General features: G+C 42.3%; 1 protein-coding gene across 1 annotated transcript in view; it reads right to left on the reverse strand.

Moving 5' to 3' along the window:
* Positions 1 to 19,276, reverse strand: part of itga8 (integrin, alpha 8) — a 42,398-nt gene that overhangs the window by 15,682 nt on the left and 7,440 nt on the right. The window contains exons 7-15 of the mRNA XM_040029590.1: positions 17,960 to 18,085; positions 16,616 to 16,660; positions 15,241 to 15,284; positions 13,818 to 13,874; positions 13,624 to 13,676; positions 13,333 to 13,538; positions 9,792 to 9,989; positions 5,480 to 5,525; positions 5,284 to 5,391 (exon numbers count right to left, since the gene is read on the reverse strand). Coding sequence (XP_039885524.1) covers positions 5,284 to 5,391; positions 5,480 to 5,525; positions 9,792 to 9,989; positions 13,333 to 13,538; positions 13,624 to 13,676; positions 13,818 to 13,874; positions 15,241 to 15,284; positions 16,616 to 16,660; positions 17,960 to 18,085 — 883 coding nt within the window. The remainder of the gene's footprint in view (positions 1 to 5,283; positions 5,392 to 5,479; positions 5,526 to 9,791; positions 9,990 to 13,332; positions 13,539 to 13,623; positions 13,677 to 13,817; positions 13,875 to 15,240; positions 15,285 to 16,615; positions 16,661 to 17,959; positions 18,086 to 19,276) is intronic.

Below are 19,276 nucleotides of genomic sequence, written 5' to 3' on the forward strand. Positions count from 1 at the left end.
AGGTAACAAATTTGAGTCTCACATGTGTTCCGATGGTAGTTCTAGTTAATTTGTGTGTAAGAGAACGCAAACTGGTGCACACTATTTATATACATGACTGGAAATGTCAGGGTTTTTTTTAAGGGATTTCCCAAGTGCTGTTAAAGAGAAAGGATTTTTTTAACATGGCTTTTCCAAAGATCCTAGCTAGAAGTTTCATTTTAATTTAATTTTTATTATTTATTCATTTATTTGCTGCATGTGTTCTCCACACATTCTCATGACATTTGTATAAATGTTAAAAAAAAATCAGAATGACTAAAAAAAAAACAACAACCCACAAACAAGGCACTTCTTCCTTCCTGCACTCCACGGGGCACGGGGAATTACCACAGTGCCCCCTGCCCATTAGACACACAGATATGGGAGACTGGGAAACACTTCTGCATTTCCTCAATTTATGTGGGTATTACCCTATGTGCAAGTGTTTTTTCTGAGCATGCATGTGCGTTATCGCCACTTTAATCAAGAACAGGAACTCTCACACAGGAAGGCCTGTGCTGTTAATAACCACTAATCTGGGGAAGCTTATGGATGCAATGCTCCTCTTACACTGACGACTCAGCAAGTGTGAGCCAGTGTGAGGGAATTACAGTGCTTCATGTGATCATTATTTCTTTGGTTTCAGTTCACCAACACTAACAAGCAGAATGCAGCTGTTGCAGATTCCTGTGTTTGCTAATAATTAGGTTCCCAATTAGATGACACAATGATGATGAGCTGGTTTTTCTTCAAGTGTGATGCAGATGTTAGTTTGCGTGTGTGTGTATGACAAAGTGCAGGTTCTCTTTTGTTAAAAAATGCTCCCCTGAGTCATTATAACCTCTTCAGGTAGTTTCACATGTAGTAAATATGTGTTGCATGTGTGCGGTGTTCGAGGGTATGCTCGAGTGTGATGTTAATAAGCACTGTGTGCCAAACTTAAGTGCACGCAACACAGAAATGACCCCTAGTTTACTGCCGACAGCCCCGGCTCTTTATTTAGCTGTTACTGTATAGAACTTTCCTGCTCTAGCCTTAAATAAGTCACAAAATAGTTGAAATTAACTGATATTCTGCATCAGAGCTGCTTCTGAGGTTGCACAGTGTCGGAAACCCCCCTCCCCCAGACCATTATGACATACAATTGGAGAAGGGGGGGGGGGTTAATGGTTTCTGTTGTCGCTGCCCCTCTTTTTTATGAGTGTTTCTCTTGACCCTGGCCTTGAGTGTAGCCATTTGGTTCATATATAAACACTTACATTTCCAAGACGACTGGATAACATGTTGCGCAGTTCTTTTCTAAAATAACAGGCCCTAAAACTTGCTACAGACCAGTCGCCTTTTTCTCTTTCCTCTACTTCTTCATCCTCTTTTCCCAGCGCCAGTTTGTGCCGCATCTTAACCACTACATTGAAATCAGAGAGCTGAGCATGAGATTTTCCGAAAAAATAATTACCAGCTAATCTTTAAAAGGGCTGTTTAAGCTTGGGACAAATTGTTTTTGGCCTCACAAACAAGCTATGAACAGAACATGCCGTTGCCTCTTGGGTTCATAGGGAAAACATGTCAAGGCTCAGTCACACTAGAGTAAAAATAGGATCACATCCTCTTTGTGTCTAGGAAAATCGGTGGCTGTCGGTGATCACACCGAATGTTTTTGCTATCACAGGCCGATTGCAAGTAGCTGCAGCCAACACTTTTGATTGCAAGGCAATTACAGACGTCACAAAGTGAGATGTCACTATTTGTGGGAGGATTTCAGCTTAGGATTTGCTTAGGCTGCTGCCCCCGCGACCCGGCCTCGGATAAAGCGGATGAAGATGGATGGATGGATGGATTTCAGAATTCCTGTTTCAAATTTGTGAGGTTCTGTCCATATATGAATTTCTATTTAATGTGAATTTCTGTGTCTGCAGATGGCAAAGATCTGCGATAAACAGCAACAGATTCATCACATTGACTATTATCAAAAACAGACTACGTGTGATTTCCAACTGGACCCCATTCAGTTGCAGACTGAGAGCAGACTCCACCTTATGGCTGACTGTGAGTGGTCACAGATCTGGTAACTGCCATCGAAGCAACCATTGGAAAGGCGATGAATGAGTTTGCACAAAGTCACAATCATTTTGTCATTGTTTTCCCTCGTGTGACCGTAACATCAACAAAGATTTCCCCACTTACCACCAAAGAAGTGAGTGGGTTTCCTTTTAAACTTTGCCTTTTCGTTTCCTCTAACTGATCTGTCAAGCTAAGAGAACCCACAGTTAAAAAGCTCATTTCCCTCACATTTAAAAACTGGATAAGAAAATACTGGTTGAACGTCTCTAACCTCTTCCAAGTAACAACAACCTAATCAAGGAAGCTGGAAATGACAAATAAAGAACAAGCATCTTATTTAAAAAACATGTAAACATAATCGACGTATGCTTTAATTTCAGTTCCTGTTGTGCAAGAACCTGTTTCATCTAAAGCTACCATGTCTGTTTGTATTTGAGGGGGGAAAAGTACAAATGTTTTATTCTTTTGATCCTGGAGCAGACAGAATATTTTAGAAGACAGTGGAAGCACTTCAGACAAACACTCAATGTTGTTGTACCACCTTCAGAGTCAAAGACCGCTGGGTAATTATTTTTCAGGAAATCAGATACTTAACTATGTGACTGAAATGTAATGGAGATGTATGAAGCACAGGCTGGAGCTTTCGCCCTTTATGCTCCTTTCTAGTTCAAATTGCAGGGAAATGTCTCTGAAACACAAGAGACTCAAACAGCCTTTAATTCTATCGCTGCTGTTTGAATCACTGCGTGTTTGCATATGTCCAAAGTCCTATTTGATTCCATACCTCGGACCATAATTTTATAGCGGTTTATTTAAATAGGCTGAGTTTTGTTTTGACAATACTCCACAGTATAAGGCTCTATGTCAATCCAGCCCAAACCCCTGTCTTTTTTCTCTCACTGCCAATATTCACACACCACTACGCAGACACCGCGATGGCATAAAGCCGAGCCCACTTCTCCGTCCAAACAGTCCTACAGCAGTTCCTGTCCCAAAAAGTCAGGACCAACAATAGACCGAAGCGAAGCCGCAGGAGCCTTTAGACTGGCTGCCCTCAACTAAACTCACCCCCAGACCGTTCAAAGCCAGCGTGCTCACCCCCACCAACAATAATATAATCAAAACAGAATTATGCCGTTTCAGATTAATTGCAGAGCCCCGTAAATCTGAGGTTCCGGGTCATATGAGTGTGCTTTTTCAGTGGGCTGCTGTGTCATTGCAGCAGAGACACTGACAAACAGACTTTGGCCGATGGCAGACATCTAGAGCGCAGAGGTGAAATATTTGTCACATCCGTCAGTGAGGGTGTAATTTGTAAAATGGGAAACTTTATACTGCACAGCATATTATGATACAGTACGAGCAGGATGGTTTCTGTTACAGATCTGAGGTTCAGAGCAGCAGTGGGCCTCATTAGTCTTATGTTTGCTTAAGACTTTGATCCCTTTAACTTTCATTCACCTGCACATGCACTCACACATCTGCGCACACACAAACACACGCAAGGTCCGTTTTTCCAAACTGCGAAATAATTTACAACTGACCAAAGGCGTTAACGCTGGAAAAGTGTCTAATTTAGGTACTAAGAGCTGTCACTCTTCATTTTTAACTCGACCGTAGGTGCGGATTCGACTGCCTTTTTCTCACCATGCCATGCCAAACGGAAGCGGCAGAGTGACCCAGCTGGAAAAAATTACAACAAACTGTAGACTGTGGTGACGAGCTGGAGAAACATCTCACAAAACAAAAGGAAATCAACGTTTTATTCTGTGGGAAAGGATTCGCCTGTTTAATTGCAAAATGTGCAGCAGAGTCAGAATATAGATTTCTGTAATGATGCACATTCTTTTATTGTACTCTTGTAGATTTCTGTTTTTCTTTGATTTTGTTTATTTAACCTTGAAAAAAAAATCTGACTGAGATCAAAATCTCTTTTTCAAGAGGGACCCTGCCAAGAGCGCTGCATGAAAACATTGGTACAACAATAAATATCCAGTTAAGATGTATAAATAGGTCCGTTTCCAAAAGTCAGATTGAAAGTAAACAATGGCAGTGAAATTAGAAGTGGATGAAGGAGGTTTTTGACTAACCTCCTTCAAGCTCAAGGAGTCAGCATCTGGTCAGAGTAGTACTGGTTTCAAAAAATGTGTAACGTTTATGTCTATCGGTAAGGAGAGGGCAGCTGAAGAAGAAGTTAATATACTGGTGCTTTCAATCACAGTTAATACACTGCCTGGCCAAAAAACAAAGGTCACCACCTGGATTTAACTAAACCAACAGGTAAGAGCCTCCTATTGGATAATTACTGCAGTGATTAAAACATTTCGGCTGGCAACTGCTGAAACTAAACGGCCAACATCTTCAAATTAGAAATGTAGATGGAAAAAAAATCTTGACTGTTATCAGGGATCATTTATGCTGGGAAAATCAGACTGTAAAGAAATCAACAGTAGAACGTTCATGTTTAACAGTGAAGGTAAAAACATTTCCACATGCACAATGTAAAGACGGCTCATGGAGTTTGGGAGTAAACAGCTGTGTAGCCTTAAGAAAAACACTTATCAGTAATTTTAATTAAAAAAAAAGTTTCAATGTGCCAGGAAGCATAAAGATTGGACTCTGGAGCAATGGAAAAAGGAGTCCAGATTTACCCTGTTCCAGAGTGATGGGTGCACCGGGGTAGGGAGAGAGATGGAGTGATACACCCATCACGCCTGAGGCCAGATTTACTAACACTGGATTTTGGCAAAAAATCCAGTGTTAGTAAAAAAAGAAAGAAAAAAACAAACAAATAAAAAAGAAACTGCATAACTTTTGTAACCACACCTATGAGCACTATTCAGGGATTGTATTCACACACAACTTTGCCCCGTCTAGTGCCTGTCATACAAGCCTGTGGGGCAGTGGAGTCAGTTTAACTATCTGAATACACAGACTCGTCGGGTTTTTCCATCAACAGATTCTTCTTCCCTGATGGCAGGGCCACATCTGTATATGATAATGCCGAGATTCATCAGGCTCAGGTTGTGAAAGAGTGGAGAATATTATTGTAACAGTGCAGAAGCTTATCGAGACGATGCCATTGTGAATGCGTGCCGTCATCACCTGAAGGTGGTCCATCAAAATATGAATGTGTGACTTTACTTTGACCAGGCTATGTTATATTAATACATGGTTATGAATCGGAGAGACTGTAATTACCAGGTAACCATGATATTCATCTGAGGCAGGTGACACTGTCGGTCGTCGGGATTAAGGATTTTGGGGGTCAGGATCATTTCAGCTTCCACAGATACCACAGCTTGTGACCTGCATATACACAAACAAACAGATGCATACCTGTAACACGATCCAAAATCCCAAAACTTGGGAGTCTTGCACATTTTTTTGTGTTTACCTGTACACTGACACCTTGCCCACGCCAAAAGCCCCCACGATCAGATCTGCGTAGTGAGAGAGCAGCAGAGAGCTTCAAAGAATGCCACAGATGGGACTGATTTCAAGGTCTCCAGCAATCTTCATCAGACACAGACTTCTCAAATCAACTACACACAAATCAGCTACACACAAATCAGCTACACACACGCAGACTGTCATATAGAATTGATATTCTGATATCATGTTGCTTCGCCTTTCACACATGACCCTCTTCAGACTAAATTCACAAACAGCGTTTGCACGACTGTGTCATGCGTGTGCTTTCCCTGTGTGTTTGTGCTGTCAGACAGGGACCCCACGCTACATTCCAGGGCCATTAGAAAGCTCACAATCACATTTCGCTAAACAGCAACATTTCCCAACAGCCCGCGTAGCAACGACTCCTAATTGCAAGCAGCACCAGATTTCATCTATATGTGATTTTTATTTGTTTTCATGGGATTTGTGATGAACACACACTTTTAATTGGCTCTCAAAGTTTAAAATGGAGCCGGTATTTAATGGCTGCGGTCGGGGGACACATACCAATGAAAGCCGCACGCCGACACGGACTCACATATACACACACACACGAGAGCTGATTAAAACAATGTGAAACTGAAGAGAGGCACTTAATGGATGCAAGCCACCGCTGCCAGATGCAGCAGAAACCCAAGCCGTGTGATGTTGAGAGAGACTGCACAGCGAGAGGCCACGGGGGCTACAGCAAATGACTATTTTCATTATTAATTAATCTCTTATTATTCTTATGATTAGTTTATTAATGTTGGGCCTTTAAATAATTTAGTCTCCATGGTTGGGTATAAGGGCAAAAGTTCAAATCTCCACGGTGGAAAAATTGCAGCATCTCAGATTCCATCTAGAATTTCTTTGATATATCATAACAAAACTGTAAAGACAAACAGCGAGAGACACTTAATCAGTTTTGTGCTGATAGCATCATTAATCAGCTGACTATTTCAGCACTAATATCAACTACCAGCCCCTTCGTGTTGTGGTAACCTGCTGCATGAGGACAACGGATGGAAGCAAGTGGAAGTGTAGTCTTGTAACCCTCGCTTGTCATTTGCTGTGCCACTCCTCTCCTGTGTATTTAAGAAGAAAGGGACTAATTGAATCTGAGTGAGGCACATCTGTTTCTGCCTTTGGCTGCAGTCGCAGAGTCCCCCTGAAACCACAGCATTAAACATTTAGACCTTGTCTCTTTTCTCCTGGGGTGTGTTATGTCACTATGTAAGTGTGTGTGTGTTATACTAAAAATGCTACAATGAGGACGGATGTGAAGATGTTGGTATTTTGGAGTTTGGGAACAGAGGGGGAAAAGCAGAAGAAGGTGAGGTGTAGACAGAAAAGGATGATGTTTGGCTTTTAAATCACAATCTGTGAAAGCCATCAGAAGAAGGTGTGTTTTTTAGCAGAAACAGAGAAGGAGGTGAGAGGGAGAGCCCATCCAACTGTAGCAGTTATGTAACCTGGAAAATGTAACTCCACTCATGTCATCAGCTGGCGGTTTTATTTTAATGCTTGCATTTGCTAAAAAAGACGCATGACATGAGGCTTATTTGAGGATAGGGTGCCTTCAGGGTTAAGAGTTTAAGTTTGCACATGGCTTCATCCGGAGCGAAATCAACCAACGGCCTACTTTCCTTTTCCATGTCATTTCCATTTCCGTATACACAGGAAAGCTTGCCCACCACTGTTGATTTGAGGTTGGTGTGTGTACAGAGACCCACTGAGCCATAGCCACACACGAGCAGGCTGCATCACTCAACGAGGGCATCTCTAGGTGCAGGTATGATTTCGGTAATTGAGCTGCTAGCTGATGGTGTCCATCCTGGGCTATGAAAACACAACCTCCATCCAGAGTTTAGACAGACTGTCAAGCTGTCAGTGGATGTATGCCCTGAAAGCTGCGGGGGATCGGACACGATGATGAAATGCCAAAGATCAGTGGCTCTCAGTGGAAAAAGAGGTGGTTTTTCAGAGAGAGGTTTTCCTCATTCTTGGATTCATGTGTGGTGTTTTAGGACAATTCAATAAATTGCCAGCCATTACACACATTTGAAACACTATTTTTACACCACAGAGCAGGATAATTGCCTGGATTATTTCTAGATTGCATAGTATGGCAGGTTTTGTTTAAATTGCACCTATTACACACTTAGTGCTTTTATTTATTTTGTCATATATACACAGTGCTGAGAGGTGGTTTATATTAAACACGTCAGAGATAGTAATCCCGGTGTGCCAAAAGCTCAGATTACTCTAAATGCTCTGTTTCAGGCAGTTTTTGTTACTTTCTAGGCTCTGTGAGGTGTCACTGAGAGGTTAAATCCTTAATATGGTGATCTCAGGCACTGACGCGCCACCCACCTGCTGTTCAAAAAACCCTGAGAGGGGCAGCCAATCAGAGGAAAGTTACTTAGAAGGAAGGTTAACCTGTGCTAGACTGAGTGGCTGTACCAAGGCCCTGTATCATGCATGAAATGAGAATAAAAATGGGCGCCAAATATTAGAGTTGATTTGGAGGCCTTTAATCAATTTTGCACTTTCCAACCAAATAAACACGAATCAAAAAGTCTTTCAGCGAGAGTGACTGTCAGGTAAACATTGTGGGTTTTTGGCCTTTAACCTGTTAAATGAAACCAAAATTGCATTTGAAGGCAATGTGACCCTTAAGATACATAACTGACCCCGGCCGTTTTGCACAAAATCAGATATGTCTGTGATTTAATGAAGCTTGATTTGAAGCAGTGAGCTGTGTGTGTTATTTTGATCCCTGTACCGCCTGCTTTTTCAGGTTTTGTCCTATCTACCTTTCGTTTAGTTCCACACTGCTTGATCTGAAATGCAAAGACAAATATCTGAAATGATTCTTAAAGATAAAAATCCATAAAACTGGAGCACAGTCATCATCCATCTTCCTGTGGTCGACTAATGACATTTAATCACAATGAGAGCGCATGGCAGCTGTAGCAGGCCTCCCAGACGCCTTTGCAGTCCTCTCATAATGCTGATCAAACGTCTCAGGCTCCTTTGAACAGTGTGACTTTACTAGCCTGCCAACGACACACCGTGTGCGTGTGTGTGTGCCTCACTTCCGTCAGCAAGCTCTCTAATGACAGACGACACGAGCCCTGCACGTCTGTGTGCGCGCGTGTTTATACGTTTGTGTGTGTGTTGGCAGAAAGCTGTGCCACCCATGAGTTTCTTCTCTACGTGCTCCTCCCAAAGGGCCTCCACCAGTTTTAACCTGTAACTCCTGTGTGTGTATTTATTGCACACTGTTTTTAATTCTGATCTCTGATTTGCAGTGGGTCTGCGCAGGTCTAACTATGACCTGGAGCCTGGCCCGTGCTCAACATACACTCTGCTAGCTGCCAGCGAAACTGATCACAAGCCATGCATGTGAACTTGCGCGTTATTACTTCCCTTTGTATCCTGTTTGTGGAATGAAGAAATCTGTTATTGCAGCAGAATGAAAAGGGAAACCGCCAAAGAGGGGGTAGGAGGGGGCAAAGACAAAAGGTGAAACTAAACAAATTCTCATTTTCAGCCCAATCTGTGGAAGCTTTAAGCAAAATTAATGCTGAGAGCCGGATGGCTCCAAATTGGGGAGAAAATGAGGTAGTAAAAGCGTGGTTTTACAGACCTGCTTTGTTTCAAATCTTTTTCGTGGACTAGAAACTTGTGTGTTCTACAAAAACCTCCAAATGGCCCCTTCTCTGTGTGTTCCAGTTCAGTTTTGACATTATTTTCAGAAGACATAAGGTGAAGGTGTGTGGTATAGTAAGAAGGTGCCAAAAAAGGCTAGGGAGTTGCTGCATGTAAGTTGATTGAATGCTGCTTTGTCTGCTCACAGTTTTGAGGTTATACACAGAGGCTTGTAGGTCTGGCAGACTGAACATGAGGAGAATGTGTTATTATGCTTCTTTTTTTTTCTCCCACTCTCATGTCTTCTCTCCTACTTGAGTACTGTAAATCTCTAAAGAATGGATGCGGCAGAAGTTCATGGCACAAATCCCTATACCCGCTTCTGATGACTTTACCAGAGAAAAGGAGGAAAGCAAAAATGGGGAGAACATGGAGATGGTAGTGGAGGGGTGCATGGGGGAACGGTGAAATGTGGAGGTTAAGAATGAAGAGGAGGAAGGCTGTAATGAGAGGAGCTGGAAGGAAAGTCGAGAAGCGAAAGAATGCGAGCCTGAGAGAGAATTTTGATTATAACGCAGGGAGCTGAGTAGAGACGGGCCGATTTGTTGAGTATTTACCAGGGTACTGATTGTTGTCCACATCTTGGCCTCCTCTCAGAGTGAATCCAAATCCAGGCAAACTGTCACTTGGGGCGTGGGCCGCCCTCAGCTCCTGGCTGAGCGTCATACCTTGTGTGGATATGTCTTTGTTGCCATTAAAGATCAATACTCTCCCTCCACGCTCCTCACCTCCGAACGGACAGCCCACTGCCACGTCTGAAGGATAACAACACACACACACATACGCATGGTTTAGACATCAACAGGGTTAAAGTCCCTTTGAGACGGGAGCAGAGGAAATTATACAGGTACAAGGAAATGGAAAGAGGAAAGGAAAAGAGCTTGACCGTCATAAACTGAGCGATCATGGCAGCTAGGCCATTTACTTACGTCTTTTTTTGTTTGTTTTTCTAATTTTTTTACAAATTTATTTTTAATCTTGGCTCAGCTTTATCTATCCTTATCTCTATAAACACTGTTTATGTTATGCTCAGCATGGGAAATATTTGTTTAAATAGGAAATGGAACAAGGTACCAAGTCATGGAAACAGAGGAAAAAAATATTAACTCGTTTTCTTATCTGCTTATTCTGATGCTTAGGGTTATGGCAGGGATGGAGCCTATCTTAGCTGTCACTGGGTGAGAGGCCAGATGAAAACCGGAGCATAGCAGTTAACCTGGCTAAATGTAAACAAACCTGCCTACCAGCACCTCTAAATTGGAGTCATTACCACCGTATGCTTTAAACTTCTAAAACAGTGCATAAACAGCTTGTTGCATTTAGCGGTTAATGTCTTGGATGAAATATTGTACTCTAAGTGTAAAGTGTAAAACGTAGGTAGTTGTATTTTGTTACTCTGGAACATATTTTCTGATTTAACTCTCAAGAGGAAAGAAAATAAGCACATCGTTCACCAAAATATTAACCTTTCCTTTAGAAATATCTTCAGACATGTAGATATATACACTCAGCCAATCGCAATGCATTTAGGTGTAGACATGGTCAGACCATTTGCTGAAGTTCAGACTGAGAGTGATCAGAATGGAGAATAAAGGTGATTTAAGTGACTGAACATAGTATGGATGTTAGCACCGGTTAGGATGGTTGGCTGAGTATCAGAAAGTGCTGATATACTGAGATTTTCCCACACTCTGACATAAACATGCCTTGTTTATGTCAGAGGTGAGAGGAGAGTTGCCAGGCTACTTCGCGCTGATAGGAAGGAAACAGCAATTCAAATGCCCACTCGTTACAACCAAGGTATGCACAAGAGCATTTCTGAATGCACAGCATTTTGAACCTTGAAGCATATGGGCTACAGCAGCAGAAGACCACACCAGGTGCCACTTCCATCAGCTAAGAACAGGAAACTAAGGCTACAGTTAGCACGTGCTCACCAACACCGGACAATAGAAGACTGGAACTACGTCGCCTGGTCTGACGAGTCTCGATTTCCACTACAAAAACTGCTGTAAACAACATGAAAGCATGGACATGAAAGCATCTTGCCAAATCTCAATAGAACACCTTTGGGATGTGGTGAAATGGCAGATTTGCACCACGTACTTGACAAATCTGCAGCAACTATGTGATACAATTATGTCAATATGGACCAAAACATCTGAGGAATGTTTCAAGCAGACTGTCGAATTCATGCCATGAAGATTTAAGGTAAATCTGAAGGCAAAAAGAACCAACTCGGTACTAGCAAGGTGTGACTAATGAAGTAAGTATCTGTACAGGAAAGGGGGATCTAAATGCAAAGAAAGAGATATAAGCATTCGGATACAGTAAGCTCCTGTGCAGATGAAGTAGAAGCAGATTTGAGTTTATTGTTTTACCTCTAAATTTCTGTGTCACACCATCCTGTATTAAAGTACCCATTAGCACTGTAGCTGTCCAAGCACCTCGAGATATCCTGTTTGTCTCCGGACCCCCCCTCTCTCAGTCTAAACAACTAGTTCCACATGAAGCAGATTGTGGGGTAGAGACGATAAATGCAACCATGTGTGTGTGCAAGTGTATATATGAGCCTGTGTGAGAGTCTGTATGTCTATGTGCGGGTATGTGTACATAACTGAATAGCTGAGTTAAGAAATTTTTTTAAAAAGTCTTCACATAATGTGAAAGTCACTCATGGGCATTGCTCAACAACATCTCAGAATGTGCAGCAAAAAGAAGAGCATCAAGAACACCCACTGAACACCCACTGTGATCACTGAGACCAAAACTACAGAACTGTTTCTCAGACAAAAACAGGCCGACACTTTGTGAAAAATACTGACAGCGTTGGCCGATAAAAATGAAAAACAAAAGAAACCACATGGAAAATGAAATTAGCTAAATTGCAATGTGTTGACAGTTGACAGCAAGTAAAGCCACGGAGATGAGACAAAATGGGTATGGTTCCACTTTTAAGAAGAATCTTGGAAATGGAGTGATGATCATGATGTGGAAGAGTTCATCGGAGAGAAAGAAAGCGGTCTGTTTCTGATTATATACGGACACACGAGGGCACAGGTATGGTCCACGGTTTGGGTTTGATATTAGCAAAGAAAAGCTGCTGAAAGCCTTGATCACAGTCCCTCCTTTGAGATTCTACACTATAATACTGAATAATGAAATCGTGCACAGACGTGGATGTGCACTCAATAGATTAACTCTCAGTAAGTACTTTGTCTCCATGGCACTTCAGGAGGCAGATCTTAGGTCACATCAGTGCCCCTCAGAGACCGTTGCACGCTAACAGAGAGCAGATGTTATTTACATTTCTAGTCTGAAAAACCATCAGTATTGATCCAGTGGTTATTGATCTAATGGTTAATGACTTTAAAGGCGTGGTAGGCTCATTAACACATGCTCTCCATGAATAAATAAAGGACAATTCAGCGGGATTGATGTGATAGGAGGCTTAGATGCGCCTTCATTCATTCAATTTTTTTTATAGCTGCAATCAACAAGCCTTAGTTTTGCAGAACATTTGGGCTCCAGGCTACATGGTGTGCATTTGTGTGTGTGTGTGTGGCTGTATTTGTACAATCAATATGAGGATAAAACAAACACATCGAAGAGGAATGAACTCCGGGCTGCAGGACAAAAACTCCCAGATGATTTTTATCTCAGGGCACATCTGGTGAGCTAAAAATAACTCAGACACACATAGACACATGGCCTTTGGCGGATCGTCACAGGAAGACACCACTCACACGGACAACCTTTCATCACTACACTTCCTGATTGGCAGGAGAACTTTAGGTTTTCTCACACAGCAGCATCTGATAGTATTTCCTCAGCCAGTGACATAACCATGCAAACAGCACAGGAACAGAAAAAACGATTTGTTCTTTTATCACGTTAACCTGAAAATATTGGCCCATAAAAGAAGGTTCATTCAGGTTTAGGAAAAATATAATCAAACAAATTTTCCCTTCTCCATATCTGTCCCCTTCTATAACTCTACTTGTATCTTTTCATTTTTCTGATTAAGTTAATCCATATCAATTTATCTTTTTTTCTTTTTTTTCCCTTTCTCCTTGACTTGGAAAGTCTCAGACCTACCATTGTATCCATCTTGGTTGACATCTCCTAGCGGTGCGATAGCTGTGCCGAAGCGTCCAAAAGTGTAGGTGCCGGTGAGAGCGACAGGTTCAGAAAAAGTGAGCGGAGCCAGCTGGAGGTACAGGTATACCCTGCCCACCTCCTTGGGTTTGCTCTCCGTCTCTCTTTCCATGAAAAGGGGTGCTCCAACCAGCACGTCATCTGTCCTGGGAGGGCAGGGTGAAGAATTAGTGATCACACATAGAATAGAAAGTGTAAGCATCTGGAGAGACCGAGATGTTTTCTACTTACTCATCTCCATTTAAGTCAGTTACAGCCACAGAGTAGCCAAAATAGGAGGCCATCTAATGGACAGACAAGGAAGGAAGGCTACAGCACTTTAACCAAACCCCGACAAAGCTGCATGACTTTCATCTAATACTAATTTCAAATACGCTGCTTCGTATATGTGATAGTCTGAGACTGTGATGTGTTGATGGCCCTACCTGTTCCCCTGTGAAGTTCTGGATGAACGTCATGTTGGTGGAGTTGATCATCGCCACCTAAAGCAAGCAGACATGACTAATAAGGCACCGAGCTTTGTCCCCCTAGTGTACGAGCAGTAAACACGGCGGAGCAGTCTGACAAACAGGCACATAAAGAATGTTGGAAAAAAGTCAGAAACCGCATAAAAAAACTGTTTTATTTAACCGAACACCCCCCCGCCCCCACCACCATCCTCTTTGTGCTTTTACCATTTTCCCCTCATCCCCCCCCCCCTTTAACCCTGGTTGCAGGGAGAGATGGAGGAAAAGGGGGGAAGGCTGAGAATTCCTTCATAAGAACTGAAATAACAACCACATGGAGGGAGCCGGAGGCAACACATACACACACATGCACAGACACACACACACACTCACATGTGGAGGATACAAGTTGACCCAATCACACATGTCTCAGGGACGTACTAAAGAGGGATAGACTTATGAACACAGACAGATGAGGACGTGTAAAAAGAAATATTAAATCAACAACTTGAGATTTCATTTTCCTTTGCTGTCAGTTGTCAAATATGTTGCAGAGAGATTCTAATCAGGACTGACAGCTACTCCACTGTCAGGTCTACCTGCATCACTCCATCTACTGCACCAATTACCAGCTACATCCTCCTACTCTGTGGCATCCAGTCTGTACACCAAGGGACAGTCTTGCAGCAACTACAACGTCGGGATGAGGAACACACTGTCACAGGTCGTGTGTTTGTGTATTTGTGTGTCAAAGAGGGCTAGCGGGGTTACGTGGGGCCACTGGCCTTCATATGCAGCAGAAGCTGTGTGTCATTACGGAGGATTGACACAGTGAGCGCCGGGGACAAGTTCCCATACAAGAAAAAGAGGCAAACTAAAGTTTACTGGCATACGTGCAAACATAAGTAGATTTCTGTGTCAGCAGACAAATTTCAAAGACTTCATGTTGCATGTTTGTGTCTGAGTGCAGGTTTTTCACACAACTTCACAATAAAAGTTTACATGCAGATGGAATACAGATGCAAGACAAATTAAAGGAAACATCTGCATGAAATGTCTTATTAGGCTACCGAGCCGCCAATTATATCTAAGATATCTGTCGACAAGTCACTGGCACTCAACTGAATGAACATCACTCTTCTCGAAGATATTTCTTTGAAAAGTGTTTGGTCATGGTGGAGTAAAGCGTCAAAAATCCCACACATGCAATAAGTTGATTCAAGATCTGGTGACTGTGAAGGCTACAGCATATGATATTTCTTCTTATTCAAATATTTAACATACTTTAAATAAGCATCTATATTTGCTGGACTTCCCACTGTTTCATTTTTCTTTTGTCTCTCAGTTGGTTGTTTCCAAATGAAACTGCGATCTTCTAACTGGCTTGTCCGTCCATACTCACATATCCAAAGTTCTGCGCTCCTCTTGGGACTCCAGCTAACAGCTCTGGAAAACATAAAAATAAAGCAAAGAGTCAAATTGGTGCGAGAAAGATGCACAGCGGAAAAGACAGTGGGGAAAAAAGTGACAGAGGTTTGTCTCAAAAGCCTGAAACCCCCACCGACCTCACAGCCAAGTGTCGCAGAGAACAAAGTAAGTGATTGGATGCTCGGGCTCTGCGTGTGTATTGATTGATGAGTGCAGCGTTGTGAACTTAAAGTGACGATCTGAGGGTCCCACCCAGAGCGAGAAGACAGAGTCCCCACTTCCTGCCTTCTGGCTCTACTCAACAGGCTGAACCGCGGGCCTATTAACCAGTAATTCTCAGCTTCATCTTCACTCAGAGCTCCCAGTTACAACCAGTTCTCCAGTCTGAAGAGGGTTTAGGGAACAAGACCACAACAAGCTTTGCACCACAACACAGTGCATCAGCAGGCATGTGTAACCTCTTTAGGCTCTCTTTAAGACTCTCTGACATGTGTTGCGCTTTAGGCGGTTCAGGGCCTTTGCAGGGTTGGTATAGGGGTATGTAAACACAAGGTTGTCCCGTAAAAATCCCACTAAATGCTGATTAGCAAAGCGACACTGGGGAGGGGGGGTGTATAAAGCTAACGTGAAACCGTGTGGTGACGCTGTTTAAAGAGGAAGTAGAAAAATTGGTTTAAAAAGTGATGTGGTGACACTGTGGCTGGAAACATTTTGTTTTCTTTTAGTTTTGGTTGAAATTGTCCCGTTTGAAACACACACAAAGTTATGGCATCAAAAAGAACTTTAGCAGCACCTGAAGAGAAGCCACGATTATATACCAGAGTGTATCTATGCGGTACAATACTTAAAAAATGAAAGGATTTGTACATTTCTAGTACTCATAACTTATATGAATTTATGCTGGCTCTAAAAAGCACACATTTGAAAAGCTGAAGATAAATTCAAAGGCACTTTTCCCCACCTGCAAATCCTTTATAAAACACAAATATGTGCATGCCTGAGCGCTTTTTCACCTAATATTTCAAATCCAGACGTGATTCTGGACCCACTCTAGACATGAAGAGGTTTGCAGAGTCTGCCAATAATCATTCTAATCACTCCAAATGGAGGACAGGAAAGCCCTTTATCAGTAGTCCTTGAAGTCCTGTCCACTCAGGGTCATGACCCAGACGTACAGAGACAGTTTTAATTACTGCCGCTAAGTTCAGACAAAGGCAAAATCACACAGCTGTCCACTCTCTATCGCTCAGAGAAAACGCAAACATGCAACGTTTTAGACGGCGCTGCAGGAGAGACTGCCGATGTTCTCAGGAGGTTCCTCAAATCTAATGAATTCTTGGATTTCTCACCTTGTTCTGAGTCTCCCGTAAACTCTCCCACTGCCACAGAGTAACCTACGGAGAAATCAGTTGCACATGTGGTTATAATTCAATTGCAGTTGTCTAATATTATCAATTGTGTTATGATTTGTTCATGAAGTTGGGTCCATAAGTATTCCGACATTTCCAGAGGCTCAAATGTAACAGGGAAAATGAACTAATTTAAAACATGAAGGTTTTTTAATACTTCAATGAAAATCGTTTGCAGTCAATGACTGCCTGAAGTACAGAATGAACCACACACTCTGTAGGGTTGAGATTATGTGACTGACTTGGCCACTGAAGAATATCCCATTTCTCTGCCATGACAAACTCCTGGGTCACTTTTGCACATTTTAGTATCCTCATCCAATCAGTTTCGCTGGATTTGTCTCAATCAGAGCAGAGAGCACAGCCCCCACACCTCACATTTTATCCCGATACTTCTATCAGTGGTTATATCAATGAGCAATAGTGACCCACTTCCACTGGCAGCCATACATGCCCATAACATAGTATTGCCTCCACTATGTTTCACGGGTGATGTGGTAGGATTCTGATCATGAGCTGTTTCTGTCCTTCGTCTTGCTTTGGAAATGTTCAGCGTCTTTTAAATGTCATCTGACAGTCAAATCGGATCTTCTTGTCCTTGAGTGTAAAGAGTGGTTTGCACTATGTTGCAAAGCCTCTTGACTTTCCATCATGAAAGTCTTTTTATTGCAGAGTATCAGAAATACACAATGTTTTTTCTTTGGTGATGTGTTTGAAGGGCTTTTTCTTAACCAAACAAAGAATCCTGCAGTATGTTTACCTCTGCGGTCATTCAAGCCTCGAGGTGTTGCTGAGCTGACCAGTGCACTCCTTTTTAAGAATGTACCAGACTGTGGTTTTGGCCACTCTCTTAGGGCGTTTGCTATCTGTTTGATAGGTTTATTTTCCTTTTTAGCCGAATGATGGCCTCCTTCACTTGTATCTCATATCAAGAGTTTCATTGAAAAGATAAAAAAGAAAGCTTAACAATTTGCGTTTAATTTCTGTTTAACTTAAAATGATGTGAGAACAACCTCACCTGCTTGTCAGTCAGCTGTCCAGCTACATTTGAGCCTCTGCAAATGGGGGACTGTGTATAAAAATGGCCGTAACTCTTAAAGAATGAATAGTAAACTTTTGTTAAACCCCTGGAATTAAAGCTGAAACTCTAAACTTTAATTAAATCTTGATTGTTTGATTTAAAAATCCACTTTGGTGGTGTACAGAGGCAACAATTACAAAAACTGTCTAAATAATTATAGACCTGAATGTAAGCTTGGGTGTGTGTTTGTTAATGCATGTTACCAAGGTAGCTGTCGTCGTGTGTGTCTTCAGCAGCTCTTGTGTGTTTCTCTCCTGAAACCTGTCTCAGCACTGCCTTTAACGAATAGCCATTCAGTATCTCGGCTATCCCTGCTGTCATCACCTGACCTGCAAACACACACACACACACACACGGATGGAGAAAAACAATCAATCTGAAAGCCACATCTGTTTATAGGCAGCGGTTTAAGCTCAGACTCCGTGTAGGGAGCCCTGCTGTCCACTGTTGCAGATAACTGCTGGAGCTGGACGGCTCGCCCCACATGAAAGACACAGACAGCGCACAATCCTCTCAGAGGCAGAAACACTTACACATCTTAGTTCTTGCAGAACAAAAAGCTGATACGTTTGGCCAATACGCCTTTAAAAACTCCCAAGAAGAATGCTGCCCTCTCCATCACAAGGTTTCTGAATTATAGGTGTGCGCACACAAACAACACCCTTCCTCTGCTGTAGAACAAGAGGTCAGACAAACAAATGATTTTATCTCTGGCCGCCTTCAGCCTTCCATAAATCCTCCTTAATGTGTGTGTACTGATGGGGAGGGAAATGTGCCCTCTTAACCCTCCCCTCAGCTCCTCTCGCAGCCCTTCATCCTCCCTCTCTCATACACTGTGCCGGCTTTATCTCATATCACCGTGTCGACTCATTATTAAACTACAACCTGATTGAGGAGATAAACTGTTAACAGAGATGCATAAATCAGTGCTGCTAATTTCGAGTTATTTTTCACTCAGCGATAACAAGGCTTTATGTGAGTTTGTTGGAGGATGAATCAAGCTGAAGGCTGAAGATAATTGTTGTATATTAGAGGCCATAAAATCCAGGCTGAGTGCTTTTATAAACATTTGGAGGAAGTGTTTTAACTGGAGGCAGGCTGCCGTGCCAGTGCTGAGGGCACGGCGAGAGAGAGAGAGCAGTCCATTAGGGTGTGTATGATGTCTGTCTAGTGCAGTCCTTTATGCCACAGCATTCATTATTTAACAAGAAGTAATCATTGTATCTCTGAATAAAAAAATGAATCTATTTCCTTTCTCTCTTTTTTGAAAAACACATTATGTCTTACGTTATTCTTTTTTTTTTTAAGCAGCTGATGTGCCTCAGAGGTCAAAGATCATTAGGTTACAAAGAAAGTAAAGAGAAATGAGTTTGTTCAAGTGATGAATAATTGTGTCCTTTCTCCTTGCAAGCAGCTGCACAATGTTGGATAACGCACACACACACGCGCGCTGTAACACCTGGAGTAGGGGGAGTACCGCTACACTTCCACAGCTTAACTATGACACACTCAAGCTGTGT

This window comes from Simochromis diagramma, unplaced genomic scaffold (genome assembly GCF_900408965.1).
Source record: "Simochromis diagramma unplaced genomic scaffold, fSimDia1.1 OVJJ01000361.1, whole genome shotgun sequence".
NCBI classification, from domain to species: domain Eukaryota; kingdom Metazoa; phylum Chordata; class Actinopteri; order Cichliformes; family Cichlidae; genus Simochromis; species Simochromis diagramma.